The sequence below is a fragment of the Dendropsophus ebraccatus genome, chromosome 9 (assembly GCF_027789765.1).
Source record: "Dendropsophus ebraccatus isolate aDenEbr1 chromosome 9, aDenEbr1.pat, whole genome shotgun sequence".
In the NCBI taxonomy this organism is placed as follows: Eukaryota; Metazoa; Chordata; class Amphibia; order Anura; family Hylidae; genus Dendropsophus; species Dendropsophus ebraccatus.
In genome coordinates, this window is record NC_091462.1 from 87,507,548 (window position 1) to 87,528,530 (window position 20,983).

At 42.1% G+C, this 20,983-nt stretch overlaps 1 protein-coding gene across 1 annotated transcript in view; it reads left to right on the forward strand.

Annotated features, from left to right (window-relative positions):
• The first annotated feature begins 4,654 nt into the window (after window positions 1–4,654).
• The window catches only part of GPR139 (G protein-coupled receptor 139), a 65,188-nt gene continuing 48,859 nt past the window's right edge, over window positions 4,655–20,983 (forward strand). The window contains exon 1 of the mRNA XM_069981967.1: window positions 4,655–4,766. Within this exon, the coding sequence (XP_069838068.1) occupies window positions 4,655–4,766 (112 nt within the window). The remainder of the gene's footprint in view (window positions 4,767–20,983) is intronic.

Sequence of the window (20,983 nt, forward strand, 5' to 3'; positions counted from 1 at the left end):
ACTTTTCCTGGGGAGCACAAGATGATCAGTTTGTGCCAAAGTCATCTGGATTATACATGTTGTGGATGTCATACATGGATGAAATACACATACATATAGGAATTATTGTGCCCCTTCATAATTCATGTTGTAACAGAGTTGTTAACCGCACCTCTTCATCTGTCGCAGCATAGGATTCAATGGAGCACATCTTCCATCAATCTAGTTCCTGGTATAATTTCCCTAACGCAGGTGTTACAGGATTCATTTGTTCTATGTGATGCGGCTCTTCACATGTCTCTGATAACTCTCCATACAGAAGTAAATAGTAGTAATAATACCGGTAGGTGACACTTCTTACAACATGGAGTGGAGAAGTAATATAAGGAGACAAAATAGATATCAGTAGAGACATCACATATTAAAGGGGCTATCCAGCGCTACAAAAACATGGCCACTTTCCCCCCTCTCTTGTCTCCAGGTCAGGTGTGGTTTGCAATTAAGCTCCATTTACTTCAATGGAACTGAGTTCTAAAGCCCACCCAATCTGGAGACAAGAGAGGGGGAAAAGTGGCCATGCTTTTGTAGCGCTGGATAACCCCTTTAAAGTGCAGTCAGTAGTTTATCTAATAAAACATAAAATAGAATAAAATTTATATATAACTTAGGCCCCTGACATGTCTCCATCCTATACACATGTCGTATTCAGGCTGGAGTGGGCAAGACAGAACAGACAGACGGTTATCAGAGAAGACACGCTCCTTCAGGGACTGGTTATTCTTAACCACAGATTACTTAATGTAGGAAGTGCCTGGTAGATTACAACAGCAAACCTGTAAACCTGTGTGGTGGAAGTACTCTAAAGCCACATTCACCGGTTTCGTAATTACGGTCTGTGTACGCATTATGGGGGAGATTTATCAAACTAGTGTAAAATAGAATTGGCTCAATTCCCCCTAGCAACCGATCAGATTCCACCTTTCATTTTCCAAAGACTCTGTGAGGAATAAAAAGTGGAATCTGATTGGTTGCTAGGGGCAACTAAGCCAGCACTACTCTACGCCAGTTTGATAAATCTCCCCCGGACTTCGGAACTCCCAGCATCACAGTCAATACAGTAGCCTGAAGATTTAACAGTTTGGAGCTCACAGCATCATACTAACTGATGATGATGGGAGTTCCGAGGTCCAGTCCAAAGCACCTGTGAATGCGGCTTAAGTGTTTCTCCAATCCCTATGTTAGAGCAGGTGATAGTTATTACACAGCTGAGCACCTGCTCCATATTGGAAAGGGACATGTGGTGACGCTACAAGGAAACTGAATACCTACTGCCCAAACGGCTGATTGTTGAAGATCCCAGCAGACGGCACTTTGTGATCAAGGTATTGACAAGTGACCCTTCTAAAAAGAAGTTGTCCAAACCAGTCAAGTCATTTAATGATCACCCTCCGAGGGTTATTGGCTGTCATTTAGGGCCATTGGCACAATATTGGGGATATCGCCTCCATTTTCTCTCTGTGTTAACATTTGAGTAGAAATTCAGCTGTAAGTTATGTATAAATATATAGTTAACTACTTGGTAAACCTCCAGAATTTATCCGTAATGCATATTAATTTAGATATTTATTACTGGAGCTTTCGGCAGTTTGCCTAGTGTGTTATATAAATATGGTCTCTCAGGGGTATAGTCTACAGAAAACAATATGCTTGCCAACACAATATGAAAATGAGACATGGTCGTAACACATTTCTATTGCGTTTTCAATCTTCAACCTTAATAAGAGATGCCATGTTAGGAAATGTTAGTACAGTATATGTTGTTTTCCACCCACAACAGGAAAGAAGTGATAACACTGATTTATAAAGTACTTAGCAACTATGAAATTCACATAATGTGTGCTTGGGTTTCGATCGTCGGCTAAATCCATTTATGGCCTCCGTGCAGTACTGCAATTCCCCTTGCCGTGCCACATGTGTCATCCCCAAATAATAACACCTGATCACCTGGGGTTGGGTGAACAACTCACCAAAAGAATGGCTTTAATACAAAAAGTCTTCTTGAGATGATCCCTTATTAATGGGAAATTTCCACTCCCATTGGGAATCGTGTCCTATTTCCATTTCCATTGGGAATTGTGTCCTCAGGGATCCCCGACGATCTCTAGAAGGAGTTACGCCATATTGTAGTTCAGGTTATTTCAGAAAATCTAGCTTGCTTTATACAAGCAATTTGTTTAGATCTAAGGCCCAACCATAGCACCAGCAAAACGAGAAACATGTAGTGGTCCAGGGTACAGGGTAGAGTCAAATATTCTTTTATTTATTTAAAATAATGACATTTACAATATTCCGTATAAATCCATCCAACATGTTTCAGGTATGTTAAAGCCTATAGTAATGGTGCTGCCATCGTAGTTGTCTTTATAGCAGGTATCTAGGAGCCTTCCTGTGCAAACCCCCATGAAGGAGTGAAAACATATTCTAAAGTAACAGTACTGTATGTCTTTAAGGTGTTTTAGGGACATCTACAAAAATATTCCTTGTTGCCGCCCTGTTGGTAATTGTTTTTTATGTTTATAGTTAGGTAAGTAGGTAACTTATATTGTTGTGCCTTTAGGAGTTGGCCAGCCTAACTGTGCTGTGTCACTGGTTCTTTTACAATTTCCTGCAGCTGTAGTGGCTTCAAACTGCATTGGAGGTCTACTATGTTATTTCTTATAAGAAGGGCACCCCAAAGTGTATGTACAGAAGCAGTTTATCCCCAAACTGCTACTGGATGTATCGCCACTCAGACATTACCGAAAGCATATAGTAAGCATGGTATTAGGGATGGTCTGAACCTGCCGAGGTTCGGGTTCGTACGAACCTGAACTCTCAGCAATGATTTCCGCTGTCTGCCCGCTCCGTACAGCGGGTGGATACAGCCGGAGGACCGCCTAGAAAACTGGGATACAGACATAGCCATAGGCTGTATCCCAGTTTTCCAGGCGGTCCTCCGGCTGTATCCACCCTAACCACTGAGGTGGAAGACAGCGGAATTCATTGCCGAGAGTTCAGGTTCATACGAACCCGAATCTCGGCAGGTTCGGACCATTCCTACATGGTATGAGTGTCCATGTGTGACATAGGAGATGCAAGGTCATGAAAGATATGAATGTGTGAGGCACCAGGTCATGTTCCACCCACAGAAAGGTTTGCACCATGTACTCTATGGAGTAGGGACAACTTACTAACCAACTTACTAACCAAACACATGCCTGAAAGGGTCAACTGATTTAACGGTAGCCTTTCTGCTCACAGGCATAAATCAAGATCCAATTCTACACCTGATGGAAGCTTTCTGCAGGATAACTTTTTTTAAAGGGGTCAGGCCAGGTTAAAAAAGAGTAGTGCTCACCTATTGATCCTTTATTGCTGTCATTCCAACACGTCCTAGTAGGTCTACACTGGTCTTTACTACCTGGTCCCATCTCAGCACACAGGAAGTGACCCACCTTAGCTAGAGATTGGCTGATCAGGATTTTCCTGTGTGTTCAGTGGAGATCAGCAGATTAATGGGATTAGTTAGGGTCCTTCTACACGGCCTGATATGGGGGATCAGTAAGATTGGTGCCCATTTGCTTAGCCTTCAGAAGGCACAATTAATCATGTGACCCGGCTGCATGAACAATCACTGTATCATTCGGGCGGCCATTTAAATATATTGCTATCGGACTTACATTGCCTGTTTATACAGGGAGGTGAGCGACCGATAGCAATAAGTTTTGAAGCTGCACTCCTTGGCTGATCACTGATACTTGAACTCTTTTTTTATGAAAAGAAAATCCCGCCAAGAAACCCCTTTAAGGTTACAGCAAAGTGTAATATACCTGTAAAGACAGAAGACAGAACCCACAAGTTGGAAAGTATAATATGCTTAATTGATTCTTTTTGTCTCTTTTTATGCATATGTTTCACTCGGTTAAAAGTTTGAAGTATCATGCCCAAATCAAGAAAATTTACCCTATTTTCAACGCAACATTCCTTATTTACCTCAAAGATATGATGGATAGACTTCACACCACCCGCCTTCATTTCCCAGCATGGATATAATAGATCCATAATTATAGAATGAATTATTGATAGGTGATGTATTATTAAAACAAGGTTATATTATTTTCAAATTAATTCGATTTCCACCGACGTGGGGATATTATAATAATTACAGACATAAATTTCTCAGTAGCGATGAACAGCTGAGTGGGGGAGGGGGGCATGAAAATTCATTATCACCACTTGAACCGAGTTCTTCTCCAACTGGTGCAGAGGTGGCTTCTTCCCTGCCTTTCCTCTGACAGCAAACACAGGCACTCTTCTCCCCCACTGATGTTCACATCTCCTGCACAGAACTGCTCGCTCATCCACAATTGGCAGTATAGATTGGTCTTCCTAAGGACAGCTCAGCTTTTTCCTCCTGAGTGTGAAGCATGCAGCTCGCAGCAGCAGCACCACTGCACTTTCTCTTAATTATTACAGTGAGCAGCAGGTGGAGGGAGTCCTGGGATACAGGGATGCTCTGAAGGACAAAGCCGCCTGCTGGAGACACAGCTCTCTTAAGAGGGGGACCAGCATCTTTCTGATTCTTTCACTTATGCTTTGAAAGAACAGAATCCAAGAAACCTTGAAAAGCAAGTAAATGGAGCACAATCATATCTACAATAGCTCTCTCCTGTCTCACAAGTATGGCTGTGGATTGGGATATGTACCTGTTATCTACTACAGTCTCTTGCTTTGTCTAGGATTACCAGGTAAGGGCACATTTTATATTAAATTATATGGAAAAAAAATTCTCTGCCGCCTTTGGTCTGTACGCTTCACAGCCGTAGTAACTGAGTAACTCTTCGTGCTGTGATAGATCATAATATCTGCAAGGAACATTTACATCTAGAAGAGGTTAAAATATATAAAATAGTCATAAATGTCATTATATCTTATAGTAAATGTATAGAAATTGTCAATGGACAGACCGTTCTGGAACATGTGCTTAGAGGTGTTAATGCTATTTGGATGTTCTTATCAGTACATACCAAGGATTCTCCTAAATAAGCCTTAAAGGGATTTTTAAGCATAGCAAGCTGCAACGATCATCAACTTAGGATCAAGGGGGTCCCATTCTTTGTTTTCCATAGAGACACTCTCTTTGAAAATGAACGGAAGTTGTAGAAGTCAACTTAGTTGCCAAACCTTCACATTGGTGACCGACCTATATGACTAAAAGTTCTTCATTAGTAAAATAATTTAAGTGAGGGATCATTCTGAATCCCTATAAACAGCTAGTTTTAGTTACATGGTTATAACCCTGATGGCAGGTTTCAATACTACTATGACATCCCAGGTGGACAATAGTATTTAGAGCTAAGGGTGTCACTTACCGAGGCCCAAGAGCCACTTATGATTGTCTTGGGTGAAGAACCAATACATGATTTGCACAATATGCTATCAATATTGTATCTATCAAGGTATCTCATCTCAATCTATAAGATAGCTGTAAGAAAACCGAACTTATATTGGGAAATCTAGGGCTGAGCGGTTGTTATAATGGTTTACCTTCATATCCTCAAGTATTAGTGGGTTAAACGAATTTCTGCTACAACCATGACGTGAAGATTAAAAATCAAGCCCCATACTTTATTCTGTTCAATTTTCTGCTTCCTTGCTCCGTAAAAGATTATGGAGATGAATTAAGAAAACACTAACCTTGCTATGTTTTGCAGAGATCCTATAGAGAAGTAATTTAAGCAATCTCATGGAGAATCCACGGCGAGCACGTTCATGATTGCCTTGTGCTCACTCATGGTTTACAGTATATTGATCAATTCACGCACAATGCCTGAAGTTTATCCCTACCTCGGTGATCTGCTTAGCTATGGATTGTTTAAGGATTCGGTCACTAAAGTCCAAAATCTCGAGGAAATTAGATGGACCATGTCAGGTCAATGATGTCTATTACACAGGCTTGAACCTTGGATTTCTCATGCTTAGAGGTTCACCAATTCACAATGATTGACTAGAGAACCAGGTGAAGTGACGCACCTTCCCTTCTTGTCTCCAGGAATGAGTGCTCTTCTTCTCTGGTTTGAGGTTGGAGGGTATGATATCTTCATGTACACAGTTCAGGCCTAGAGTTATTGGATTTGATGTTTGACTGTAGGGATATGTAAAAGAGGTGTCCAAACCAGTAATATTTTGTACATGCTAGGAGGACATTCTTTTTGTGTTGAGAACCTTTTTAATGCCTGTATTATTGTTAAGGTGGTTGTTTTGTCATCTACAATGTTATTGATGTCAACGTATGTAAAATTGCTTGACTTTGATCTTATTATATACAGTCTACAAGTATGTTTGGTTCTATCCATTTATTATAGGTTTGTGTAAATTACTAAGACATAAATGCAACGCAATTCTGAGGCCCCCTTCATATTGCCATGGCCGTTTTTACGGTCAGGAAACACTGATCAGGGAGGCTTCAGGAAACCATCAGTGTTTCCTGGCCATAAAAATGGAGGAGGAAAAAAAATCATACTCACCTGCTGCAGGCTTCAGTGCTTCTGCTTCTTTTCGTTCTTCTGGCACTGCATGTGCACAAGTGACGTCACCCGTGCGCCACAAGGCTGAAGGGAGGTAGCGGCCTCTTGTAGCTGGAGGTCTCCAGCCACAAGAGTGATTGACAGGGTTGGGAGCTAATGGCTCTCAGCCCTGTCAATCACAGCACTTCATTTAACTGTTTGCACTCCAGATTAGGAGCACATACAGTTAAAGAGACAGGGTGGTGCCTGGGTGCTGGCGATGGCCCAGGTTGCCATGAAATTAATCTAGAATTCTGAATAGTTTCCAGATATGCATCTATAGCTTTCCAGGATTTCTGAAAGCCTCCATAGGGTTCTATTAGGTATGCATGCCAGGGTGTAGACAAATATAGGACATGTCCTATATTTTCCGGAGCTGTTTTCCGGCTCAGACATTTTTCAGATAAAATTCTCGACCCCTTTGTTTGCACTTTACTGTAGCAATGGTTCTTCTTAGCCAAGATTGAAAATGATCTGATCATATAAACTACAACTGTATGGGACCTAACAAGTGCAGTTTCAAAAACACTCATCGCATGTAAAGTCTACTCAGAAAATCTACAGCATGCCCTGTACCCTTATGATTTATACAACCAACCATGGACACAAACAACTAAACACCCCCTTAATATTGTGTTGGTGTCTCTCAAGCCACCATAACACCTGTGACCTGTCAAGGCATGAACTCCACAATATATCTGAAGGTGTCCTGCAGTAAATCAAGACATTAGCAGCAGGATCTTTTAGGGTACAAACACACTGGGCGTATCCGCAGCAGATTTCTCGCTGCCAATTCGCAGTGAGATCCACTGTGGATCCCAGCCCTGTACACTCTATGGGCAGGCAAACTCGCAGCAAGATGAACATCCCACTGTGAGTATGTCAGCAGCCTGCCCCGTTAACCCCCTGGCCGCCCGAGCGTATACTTCACCTGGTCCTCGCTCTGGCTTGCTTCTGGGGTTCCCGGCACGTCCCACTCGGCCAATCAGAGCACTGCAGGACGTGTAGACGCAGGGAGCCGCAAAGCAAGCCGGAGCAGGGAGCTGGTGATGTATACGCTCCGGCGGCATGGGGTTAAAAGTCCGGGCTTCTGACATACTCACAGCCGGATTTCCATCCCACTGCGAGTTTGTCTGGCCTTGGAGTTTACAAGGCAGGGATCCACAGCAGATCTCACTGTGAATTCACAGCGAGAAATCCTCTTCGGATACGCCCAGTGTGTTTGTACCCTAAAGGGGTTGTGCAGTGCCTCTTTTTACACCCAATCTGACATCAGGTGTGGATAGTTGCTGCTGCACCCAGTTATCACACCTAGGTCCGTTTAATAAGAATGGACATGTGCACAATGGCTGACCAGTATCAGATAGCTACCTTGACACCTATCCTACCCAGCGTCTCTCCAAGGCCAGTGCCAGATCAGGTGAAAGAGAGAAGTGCTGCACAACCCCTTTAAGTCCATAAGTTTCGAGGCTGGGCCTCCATGAATTTTAAGCAATGCTCACAGATGCTACATCAAATTAAGATCAAGATCATGTTTCTTAAACCAACCATTAATTTTTGCAGCATGGCAGGATGCATTAACCTGCTGAAATAGACACTTAAAAAATAATAAAGCCATACAGAGCTGTACTTGATCTTTGATCTGCCAAATGTAAGATGTCAAAGTAACATCCAAACACATGCCAGAGCCCAGAGTTCCCCAGCAGAGCATTGTGCAGATCATCACACCCCCTCCACCAGCTTGTCTTCTTTCTACAGTACATTCTGGTACCAGGTCTTTAGACAACTAATTCACATCCTTACGCTTGTCCATTTTTTTTAAAGAAGTACTAAAGAAGCCCCTTAAAACAAAAAAGAAACAGGGAGGCCGGACTTCTCCTTTAACACACCTGAATGCTCCAGACTATCAAACTGCCAAAACAGCTGCTTTTATAAAGGTGGTCAAACTTGCTAATGACCACTTACTCAACGGCACGCCCGCCCCATGTACCACTATACTATTGCATTGACACTGTCATTCAATGTGCGGCCCCGGGGTCCAAATAGCTCCTGGTGCCGTTGGGGGGGGTCAGGTTGCTGCTTTATATATCACCCATCCCTAATTAATATTCACTTTACTGATAGAGATACACACATACTGGGAATAAATATATATATATATATATATATATATATATATATATTTTTTATTTATTTTTTTTTTTTTTAAATTATCATTATCATTTTTTTTTTTTTTTCAAGTGTTCAAGGCTACCTGGCTTCATCCATATTTCTAGCAGCTTATTGGTAGCAGAGTGGGATCCAGTGTCCGCAACAATCATCATACAGTATGAAGCAATATGTACAATGCCAAGATTACATGTTGAATTCTGCTGAACCAGACAAAATAAAATCCTGAGAGCTCTTTAATCTAGGGCTAAAAGTACAAAATGTAAGTGATAAAAGGAGAGACTGCTAGGGCAGACAAATGATGTAACACCAGTAGTGTCATTGATACACTTTCTGGATGTGCACTAACAATTGGTATCCATAAGACACGTGCTGTCATCTCACATAGTAAACCAGCTAGCTCAGAGCAACAGAATACAATGAAGTGATTGGGATCCATCGGTGTTAACTTGCAGAAGGGGGTTTCCAGGGCAATAAGACAGGAGACGCTCCCGTTGCTTAGTGTGATGACAGTTTCCAGGAGTCTCATTAGGCGTCTTCAGTGTAAAGATCTTATTTAATGAGATGTAGTGTTTACTGCTGATCCCTGGCTGCCATTGATCAGCGGTGTGGAATAAGCTCGGTGGCCACTGGCTACATCCCCTGATCCCTCTGGATTTGTGAAATTAACAGAAAAGTGTTTTCATGTCAGTAATGAAGGATTATGATTTGCAAGTGGTGAACCCGAACAAAGACTTGGTTCTGCCATATGGGCTGGAAGACAGGGGAGGGGGGCTCCATGCTGAAAATGCCATATTAATACCACCAGCGTAATACTACCTGCTCTGTGTCTTAACATCTGCTTTGCCAATTAAAAATACAATGGCCAGCCATGAATATAAGGGAGAATGTACGTATAAATGCTGGCCATTCCCAGTATAAATTAGTTATGTGGTTCATTCTATGTTCCCATCATTTAGTGCCAAAAGGCGTCCATCTATTGATAATAACGGCCGCAAATAATTATAATAATTAAATAATCATTTTAATTTCAAAATGTACCCTTTTAACACTTTACAGGAACCATTAGCTGGATGGACCCTATTGATTTGGGACAGCTTTTAGCTACACTTAAAGGGGTAGCCCAGCAGGAAAAGAAAAATCTTTCAAATCAACTAGTGCCAGAAAGTGCCAGAGATTTGTAATTTACTTCTATTTAAAAATCTCAAGCCTTCCAGGACTTATCAACTGCTGTATGTCGTGTAGGAAGTGATGTATTCTCTCCAGTCTGACACTGTGCTCTCTGCTGCCACCTCTGTCTGTGATAGAAACTGTCCAGAGCAGTAGCAAATCTCTATAGAAAACCTCTCCTGCTCTGGACAGTTCCTGGCATGAACAGAGGTGGCAGCAGAGAGCACTGTGTCAGACTGGAAAGAACATACCACTTCTTGCAGGACATACAGCAGCTGATAAGTACTGGAAATTTTTAAATAGAAGTAAATTACAAATTTATATAGCTTTCTGGCACCAGTTGATTTGAAAAAAATTTAAAATTCCGCTGGAGTTTCCCTTTAAACACACCAAATGGTACTGCCATATCTTCTGTGTAGATTCCTAATTTCCCATTTGAGGCGCTATTACTATACTGTAGTTTTGCTACATTATGCATGAGTATTCCAATCTGCTAAGATGCAGTAAGGGGAGCATCCACAATACATAACTCATTAAAGTGGATGTGAATGATGGGTCACACTCAGCCAGTCAGCCTGTTGGCATGCTCAGTTACTATAGAGAAATCCAGGGGCAACACAGGGTATGAAGGAGTAGCTGCTGGCTTGATTTTCCTTGGGCATAGAAAGGTTGGTTAGAGGGGTCTTAGCTGGAAACAGATTCTCCTAAAAATGATGATTGATAAGACATTTTCATTGACCTTATTTGTCAGGTCCTTTACTCCTTAATGGTGCGTTCACACCTACAGGATCTGCAGCTGATTTTCTGCAGCAGATTTCATTTAAATAACTGAACACAGCATCAAATCTGCTGCAGATCTGCTGCAGATCCTATAGGTGTGAACGCACCCTTAGGGTTTTATGCATAAATTAAAGAGAGTAGTAACAGCATGAGGCTCCTTTTTAGCTAATACTATACATCCCCATGCATAGGATATCTAATAAAGAATCCTAATTTTACCCTTCGATGGATTGTTCTGCCACCACTGATCATGTAGTATGTAAATGAAGCCATCTTTGTCTTTTTTTAGTATTCACATATCACGTAATAAGTCCTGCAGTTACTCAGTTATGTCAGCTAATAATGTATATGCATAATTCCTGTAAATAGGATATGCCTGAATGTTCTGATTTCATAACCTCAGTGTTCATTAGAGACATGTGAATGTAGGATAACGCTCACCGACTGTCTACTGTCACACAGATTAATAGGCAGTTCACTGTCCTTTGACCAGCAAGAAGCGATCAGCCTCCAGCTCTGTGCTGTGATATGGTCATAATGAGGTGACATGTCCGCATAGATACTACTGTAAGTGGGCATTATATGTATTGCAATCATAAAACAAATTCAAAGAGTTTCACATATCAAGATATAAAGGTAAATAAGATCTCAGATGGAACACGCATATAACAAATTGCAGATTGCTGTATGTGTAGTACACTCACTGCTTCCCCCCTCTCACAGAGAGATTTATTTGACAGATTTTGGAAGCCAAAGGCAGGAATGGATTTGAACAGAGGAGAAATCTCAGTCTTTCCTATATGACCTGTTCCCTGTTTATAGTCCATTCCTGGCTTTGGCTTAAAAAAATCTGTCAGATAAATCTCTCTGTGTAAACGCACCATTGGAAATGAAAAGGGTAAGTAGCAGCCAGGTGCTGCTAATCGAATTCCGTTGAGTAAGTGGTCATTAGCAGGTTTGACCACCTTTATAAAAGCAGCTGTTTTGGCAGTTTGATAGTCTGGAGCATTCGGGTGTGTTAAAGGAGAAGTCCGGCCTCCCTGTTTCTTTTTTGAAAAAAGGTAGGGGCATGAGGGAAAGTAACAAAGAGTATTAACTCACCTCTCCTTGTGCCTCTTCAGCCCTCGATCTCTGCTCGGGAGCCCCCCGACGGGCTCCGGGATCTCCAGTGTTGCACACGTCATGACCCAGCTAATGGACTGGCCGCTCAGCAAGTCAGTGACTGGGGCGGGACACCGATCTAGTCACTGGCTAAATGGTCTGTCCATCATCTGGGACAGGCATATTCCCTTGAGTCGTGATGTCAGCACAACTCAGGAAAAAATGCCTTCCAGCCGGGGTCCTGCGGCCGATCCTGCTGCTGATCGCGGGCACAGGGAGAGGTAAGTTAGGACTCATTATTACTATCACTAAACACGCCAGCAGATGAACAAGAAAATTACTGAAAAAAGAAACCAATCAAGTTGTTGCAAAGTGCAGACTTCAACCCAATTGAAATTCTGTGGTGGGACCTTAGAGGGGCTGTGCATAGGCCAATAGTCTACAAAAGTCAATAAACTGAAGCAATATTGTAAGGAAAGCTTACAGCTTTAGATGTGAGCTTTAGATTTAACAGACTTACTTAGGGGTATGTGTCTATCAGTAAATACGGCATGGGGGGAGGGGCAGAGATTTAGCAAAAACTGGTGTACAGGTATGCCAGTCTTGATAAATCCCCCTAGATGGCGCTCTAGTGCAGTTTTAATGGAATGAGCTTTTTTAATGGCCGTTTAGTGCATTGGGAGTGTTACCTTTCGATGCACCAATATGGCTTCCCGTCCACTCTTCTAGGGGCGACCCTAATGAATACTGAGACCGTCCCTCTTCAGGGGCCGTCACTACACTACAGAGGAGCAGCCAGATATTCATGTGTGTGATAAGAGGAATACCCAGATATCCTCTTTTGAGCACAAGGGGTTTTAAAGCAGTTTTCCCATCTGAAAAAGATATCACTAATCCACAGTTGTTGCTCCCCTAGAGAATGAATGGTACCACAGTGCATATGTGCAGCAGCTACATTCTGACAGGAGACTAGGGTCCTTGTTTTTTTAGACTGTACCAGGGACAACATGGGAGTGTCACGAATTATAGCCCCCCCCCCCCCCCCACACACACACACACAGCTATATCTAGTAGATGCTGCAATAAAACAGAGTTAATATATGTATACAGTATATACACCCTATATATCTACTATACATATGTGGTGTCCCACCACAGGTGGTTCTCCCAGGTACCACCCAGGTAAAGTAACTCAGAGTACCAAGTGATGTCAGCTGTGATTTCCACTACAGCCACTAGCCACACCTGCAGTATATGTGGAAAGGTTAAGGTAAATTTTTTACATTTATCCGATCACAGGTGCCTCCTCTCTACACTTCTACCCTCTCTATTCTCCACACTTCCTGTTACACTATCCTATATAAGATAGGGGCCTCTCCTAGTCAGTTAAGTTCAGGGTGAAGGAGCATTCAGTTCAGCTCTATTGAGAGACTAACAGCTAATATACTATGTTTAACCCTTGAGATGGGGTAACTGAACACTAGGACCACCCTTGTCTACGCCGAGGATTGTTCTGTAAGGGCAGTCACCCCCTAAGGGAAAGGAAGAGGAACTGATCCCCAATAAAGCAAAAGTGGACTAAGCTCAAGTACTTTACTGACGCTATGCTTAACTAGTTGGGGAAACCTTCACTAGTTAGTTCCACCCAGAGACCTGGGGCTCGTACTGCCTCACAAGGTGGTCTCCGATATTGTGTAGGAAGAAGGCGGTAAGATATCAATGTCATATCTAGATGTGAGTAAGAGGATTCTTTCACCAAGATACTATACACAGCACACATCCCGGCAGAGTACTGTTACCCGACCCCTACACTACCCTCACACACAAGTCTTCTATCACCTTTGGCCAATCTCAAAGGCCTGTCTAAAGTGTATTGTTGAGTTTTGCACTGGCACCTGTGAGCAGTGTTTTTGTTATATTGTGTATTGCACTGAAGCTCTATCAAGTAAAGTTAAACCGGGACTCACACCAGTTCTAACAAGGTCCGGGTGCCATGTGTCTGTGAGTGGGTACTACCACTTCTGGCCACCGTGACAAGTCACCCCAAAACACCAGAGCCGACCAGCTGCACACAACACCTGCAACCAGCACCCCGGACCATGGTACATACTGTATACAGTACATAACTGCAAAGGCAACAGCAAGGTGGCTCAGGAGTGATGATTAGACTTTTATTTCTTTTGGACATATCTATTCCAGAGCTACGACAAAAGATATACGACAAGCTGTAGGAAGACGTCGCTGTAATGAGAATCTGTAGAATTTAATAAAGTGGGAAAATGCTCTGTAGTATCTTAACTCCTGAATGGTAAAACGTGTTCTTTACTTTAATGTGCAGTTTGTGAGGTTGTGATGACAATGTATGCCGTGGAGGATTGTGGCAGCCATACGTATTGCTTGTCATTTCACTTCTGGAAGAGGATTGAACTTTTCTAGTATTATAAACAGGAGCTGCGCAGTATGTATGGTAGTGCTTACAGTACTATATATATATATATATATATATATATATATATATACTTGCTGGGCAAAATTGGTGACTATGATTTTTCAGCTGCTATTCCATTGTCAGCTATGGATAAAGGATACTGGTATCCAAAATGTATATGATGAGGTGTCATCAGGATTGATTATCAATATAGGATTGGTGGGGGTCTGATTCTGTCAATCTGCTGTCTGCCATAGTTGTGGTGCCTGCATATGCAGTGAAACAGGAAAGGAAGTAGACAGCTCTGTACATTGTGTAGTGGCCATTCTAGGTTACTGCAGCTCATATCTCATTTACGTCAATAAAAGTTGAACTGCAGTAAGTAACCCACAACTACATACCGTACACAGCTGTCTACTTCCTGCTTTGTTTTAGGCTATGTTCACACTACGTAAAAGTACGGCCGTTGTTGCCGATGGCAACAACGGCTGTACTTTTACTGCGGGGGAACAATGCCTTACTTTCAATGGGATCCCGGCTGGAGTGTACACACATCGTATACGCTCCGGCCAGGATCCCATACGCCGCCGCAAATAACTGACATGTCAGTTTTCTTCGTCCGGAATTTGGTGAATTCTGGCCGCAGAAAGCCCTGTCAGTTCACACAGTGAAGCGAGCGGCTCCGGTCGCTTGCTTCACTGTGTGCTATGGGAAGCTCTGATGCAGACGCACGCTGATGCGGCCGCATCAGAGCTCTGCGGCCGGAAAGATCATCCGGCCGGTACTTAAGTACCGTCCGGGATGATCCGTGCAGAGACCGGCCATTCCGTGACCCGGCCGGGGTCACTGAACGGCCGGTCTCTTATGTTGTGTGAACATAGCCTTAAAGTGTATGTCTATATTGCACATTTTGTAGAATATGTCCTACTTCCTATAGTGCCATTGTATCCATATAATGCACCTATAAGTATCTAGTGCAATCCTTATGTCTATATTACTTCATATGTATGCCATACGCACAGATCCAGCTCACCTACACCCCTTTATATAGGACTATACATCAGGCACAAATATTACCACCATACAGTTATAAAATATTACATCCCTACCACTACTGAACAAGACATCCTATACACAGATATTACCAGTGATACCACTACATAATACAACCATACCATCGCTATTACTACAACTACAGACTGTACAGACCCTTTAAGATAGTACAGACTCTTTAAGATAATGGTCCGCCAATGTCTTCCAGCTATGACCTATTTTTGTAGAACCTGCCAGACAAACATCTTTGGCTCAGCATTTTTCTAGTAACTATAGCACCCCACAAAGTAATAAAGCCCCTTGGTATCCCACACAGCCGAATGGGTGAGTTGGAGAGGAGAAGAGCCGTAGGTAGGTCCCCTTCCTAACCTTATTGGCTGTACCCCCCTGTAGGTAATATCCCCCTTGTAGATAGATCCTCCTTTAGGTCTTCCCCTTTGTAAGTCTTATTGTAATAAATACCCCTTTGTGGGTTAGTCCCCCTGTAGGAAGGAGCCCTTGTAATTAGAATTTACTAAGGTAGATCCACCTTTTGGTAGTATCCCCCTGTAGGTAGTATACTCCTTGAAGGTAGTAATCCCGTGTAGGTAGTTTCTTACCCTGTAGGTAGCTACCTTTCCATAGGTAGTTATGCCTCTTTGATATGTTAATAAAATAATAAAAACAAAAAAACAAACACCATACACATCTTCCCTGTACCTGCTCAAGTAATGTGCCCTGTGCATATGCACAGGTCCCATACCCAGGTGGCTGGCCTGTGTACCCCTGCTCAAACCCTCCTCTTTTTGGCATTAGAAACAGCTAAATGGACCACTCCCTCTCCCCAAACCCCTACAAAATATCCGCTTGGGGAGCAGGAGGGGCTAAAGCCATGTAATATGATACCAGCGCTTCCAGGCCTAGCTGTCATGGAGAGATACACAACAAGTTGCATATGGTATAGTTGTTCGTCCACTGCTTTTAAAGTAAAGTGTGCCATACTCGTAAAGAAATTCGAGGAAAGGTCAGGAAGGACACATCCATTGGTTTAGATATGTCAGCAGAGAGTTAGTTCTTGTTCCATACAGTATAGTACTGGTATAAATGCTGTGCTTTCTTTCCCCTTTTATCATGCTTCATTCTTAACCAGAAGACCATTGGTTACCATGGTATAGGGCGTCTTAATTGTGCATACGATAATCTCTTCTCCAGATGTTTGTGATGTCATCACACTATATCAACACCATTTATGAGAATAACCTTTGAGTATATTATGTCCCTGTCGTAAATAAAGCAAACATAATTAAAAAGAAAAAAAAAGAATGTACATAATTGATGCAATTATGCTTCCCACAATGAGCCTAGTGCAGTCTGAATTCCCAAGGTACTGCATTTATAGAAATCCAATACATTATTTGCAGTACCTATGCTATATATTCCATTCACTCTATCTACACACAACACTTGTTTAAATCAGGTCACATGCATTAACTACAACAAAACAGACACCGGCACTATATCTCAAGAGCCTAAACAGAAAAACCTTCCAGAGATATCCACATAGATTTGCAGTTTTATAGAAAATGAGGTCACGCACGCACAGGGATAACATGTAACCAGAAGACCCATTGCAAAACGTGTTATAGGGCAGCATGTTCAGAACCTAAAAAGCACACAGTGATGTCACAGTACAAGGAAAATGTACACAGTGATGTCAAAGGAGAAGCAGCAGGACTGGCCTCAGGACCCAGGACCCTAAGGCTCCGGGATCTCTGGCCCTAACATTTCATGACCCTGCTCATGGACTAGCTGCTCAGCCACCGCTCCGCTTACTGGTTGGCTGAATGGCCAGTCCATGAGCCGGGGCAGGCATTTCCACTGAGTCCTGATGTTACCACAACTTGGGGGAAAATGCCTTCCGGCGGGGGTCCCGGGGCCGATCCCACCGCTCACCGCAGACACGAGGAGAGGTAGGTTTATCCTCCTGATCAAATGCCCCCCTGCCCCTGACGGCTGCCAGATTTTAAAAATGGTTGGACCAGTTCACATAGTGATGTCACATATCTGGATAATGTACACAGGAGCATTACAACAGAAGTATAATGCACACAGTGATGTCATAGTAAGGCTATGTTACCACTTCGGGAATATATCAGGGGAAGGCAGCTGTCTCATTAAATAGACGGCCGCTAATAAGGATTTGGAACATTATAAGCAGCCACCTATTTAAGAAGACGACCGCCTTTACCCTATATCTTCCTGAATTGGGAACATACTGTAGCATAAAGGTATATCTGCTCAGTGATGTTATAGTAATGTAGGTAAAAGGGGTAATCCCATCGCAACAGCAATGCTTGTGGGTAGCAGATTACAATTTCGAACATGCTTTGCATACATCTACTCCAGGCTGTCCTCCTCCACCTGTATTCTTCTGACTGCTAAAGAGCAAGTATCCACACTCCCGTTCTGCAGACAAACAGCTCTTCCTCCTATAACTCCTAGTGCCAAAACTGAGTATGTACGACTGGAAAGCTATACCCCATAAGCCTAGGCAAAGCTCTCTATATACTGTATCATGTTTTAGGCCAGTAAGTGGTGAGGGATTACGTAGGAAACTACTGAAAAGACTTAACTGCAGTTCAATGTTTCCAAATGTAGAAAAATGCACTTGGGGAGAGGATTCCTCTATCTCAGTATTATATAGGCAGTTCTGTGTTCACAAAGACTTCAGAATAGAAGGATTTAGGGGTAGTGATTTCTGACAGCCTTATAATGAGTCATCAGTGCAACCAGGCGGTGGGGAAAGCAAATCCTATGCTTGGCTGTACAGCTAGAGGTATAACCATTAGAAAGAGGAAGATTGTGATCCCGCTGTATAGAGCTCCCGTGAGACCGCATCGGGAATACTGTGTCCTGTTCTAGAGACCTTATCTAAAAAAGGATATTGATAAAATAGAACGGGTCCAAAGATGGGCTACAAAAATGGTGGAGGGTATCAGGCATAAAACATATCAGGAATGACAGGATTTGAATCTGTATAGTCTGGGGAAGAGAAGGGAAAGAAGGGACATGATTGAAACCTTTAACTATGTTAAAGGACTAAATAGGGTTCAGGAGGGAAGTGTTTTTAGAAAAAAAAAACTGAACTCAGGAACAAGAGGACACAGTGAGAGGTTAGTTGGGGGAAAGTCAGAAGCAACATGAGAAAATATTACTTTACTAAAAGAGTAGTAGATGCTTGGAACAACCTTAAAGCAGAGGTGGTAGGTAACTCTACAATAACAGAATGTAAGCCTGCCTGAGATAAACATATATCTATCCTAAGATAATAATAATAATAATAATAATAATAAGGGAAATACTAAAAGGGCAGACTAGTTGGACCAGGTGATCTTTTTCTGCCAACAATACTGAAGATTTTTACTTTGTATTATATACCTTCAAATTGAGTAATGCTTTGTATATCGGAATACCCCTTTAGGCTGGGTTCACACTACGTATATTTCAGTCAGTATTGTGGTCCTCATAGCAACCAAAACCAGGAGTGGATTGAAAACACAGAAAGGATCTGTTAACACAATGTTGAAATTGAGTGGATGGCCGCCATATAACGGTAAATAACTGCCATTATATCAATACAACGGCCGTTGTTTTAAAATAACAGCAAATATTTGCCTTTAAATGACGGCCATCCACTTGGTTGCCATGAGGACCTGACATGAGGACCAAATACTGCCTGAAATATACTGTGTGTGAACCCAGCCTCACACTGCATGCAATAAATTATTTGGTTATGATCATGGGACATAATACATCAGTATTGGCCAGTCACGTTATGATAAGTAGCTGAATGTACTTTATTGTAGAAGAAGTGGCAATTTTTTTAGCTTATTCTTTAATGAGAACAGGGATTACCCATTGTGAATGGCAGCATAAATTAGATTTTAAAGCTTTAAGTAGTGATCCTTTTCTATTAATTGCTAAGAAGACCTGATGATGAATGACGGGATTCACTAACAGGGTAAGGGGGTAATCTTATTAGAAAAAGAAAATTATGTTTTCTCTCACCAATGAATGACCATCTGAAGTATCAATTCAACGGTATCAATTGTATCTGTACTCAAGGCGCTGACGTTCCTCTATTGTGATCAAAGATATTTACTTGCAGCTTCTAGAAAACAAGATATGAGCATTTGCTTCTTATTAATAGCAGATTTTCTAGCTTGGGGCTATGTTCACACCCTCATTTAACAGCAAATAACGTCCGTGGTTTCATATAAATGGGTGTTGTTATACGAATAAGGCTGTTATTATAAAATAACTACCGTTAAATGAAGGCCATCCAATAAAAACGGCTGTAATTTTGATGGTGGGAACATAGCCTGAATGTGATTGCCCAGTGTTCCATACTTCTACATACAATATAGAAAGTCTTGGGTTTTAGAGAGGTCTTTCTCTAAGAAATCTATGGATGCAACAGAAAGAACCATGCAACCAGGGATTATGGGAGTCCTGCCATATGACCTCAATGTATCCCTATGGGAAAAGTCAGTTTTCTTCTTATGGTCACATGATGAATCAGTTTTGTTTCAATTTCAGTTATGGCTTTATTTTACAGGGACTTTTCAGTGATGAATTGTTTCCATGGATCCCTATCCACGATGGTGTATATGCTATTGTCCTTCATTCTCTTCCCAGATAAGTGATGTATAAAGTAGTGATAAGCGCTGGCCTTCTGTGGGTGACACATTGTCAGACAGAAACCAATGCGTTATACTTGAAGAAATGTAAATGGCAGAAGGACTGAACTATCCAAAGGTCAGAGACATTTTCGAAAAGTTACTGAGAATAAGAACAAAGTATTTTCCATCTTTGATCCTCGGGATACAAACATCAGTTATTGTCAAACCTTGTAAATATCATCTCATGGCGAGCCGATTTCTGCAGAATAGCATGGCGTATCTGACCGAGTCCTCTCATAGTTCAGCTCCAAAATATCAGCCTTCATTTTCATTCCTGTTTGAGGCGACAGAGTAATTAGGCAAAGGCTTCAGCACCGGATAATGAACGCCACTAAGTATCGAATATGAGGAGAGGAGCCTAAGCCTGTAGTTTTCAGCTATTTGCTTTAACCTGAGAATACAGTACTGTGGCTACTCTCTGTAACATATGGGGTACAAACATTAGTGATTGTACAACTGGCATCTGTTTACATTGTATCAATATGAAGTGTGCTCAAGTTTAAAGGGGTATTCCGCTCAAACCTTTTATATGTTGCTGCCCATGATGAGACTAACAATTCCTTCCATACTGTTATTATCTATTCATTCTCCTTCCCTCAGTTCTGAGCTGCTGCTTTATACTGAAAACATAAAAATCTGTGTGTGAGTTATTCTCTCTGTCTCCCCCTCTTCCTTTCTCCCCCTCCCTTCTGAGACAGCTGATGTAAACATGTCCCTGGCAGGCTTTATCTGCAACATTGTAGCTTTTTTGTAATGCTGTGAGGGTAAATCAGAGGGAGTTCATCAGTACCTTGGCTTCAGAATAACCCTCCAAGCATTACAAAGAAGCTACAAAGTTGCAGATAAAGCCAGCCAGGAACTCGTTTACCTCAGCTGTTTAAGAAGGGAGGGGGGAAGAGGAGAAAGAGAGAAAAGCTCACTCCCAGGTTTTTATGTCCTTTGTGTATGGCAGGAAGTGCTAGTTTCACTATCGGCAG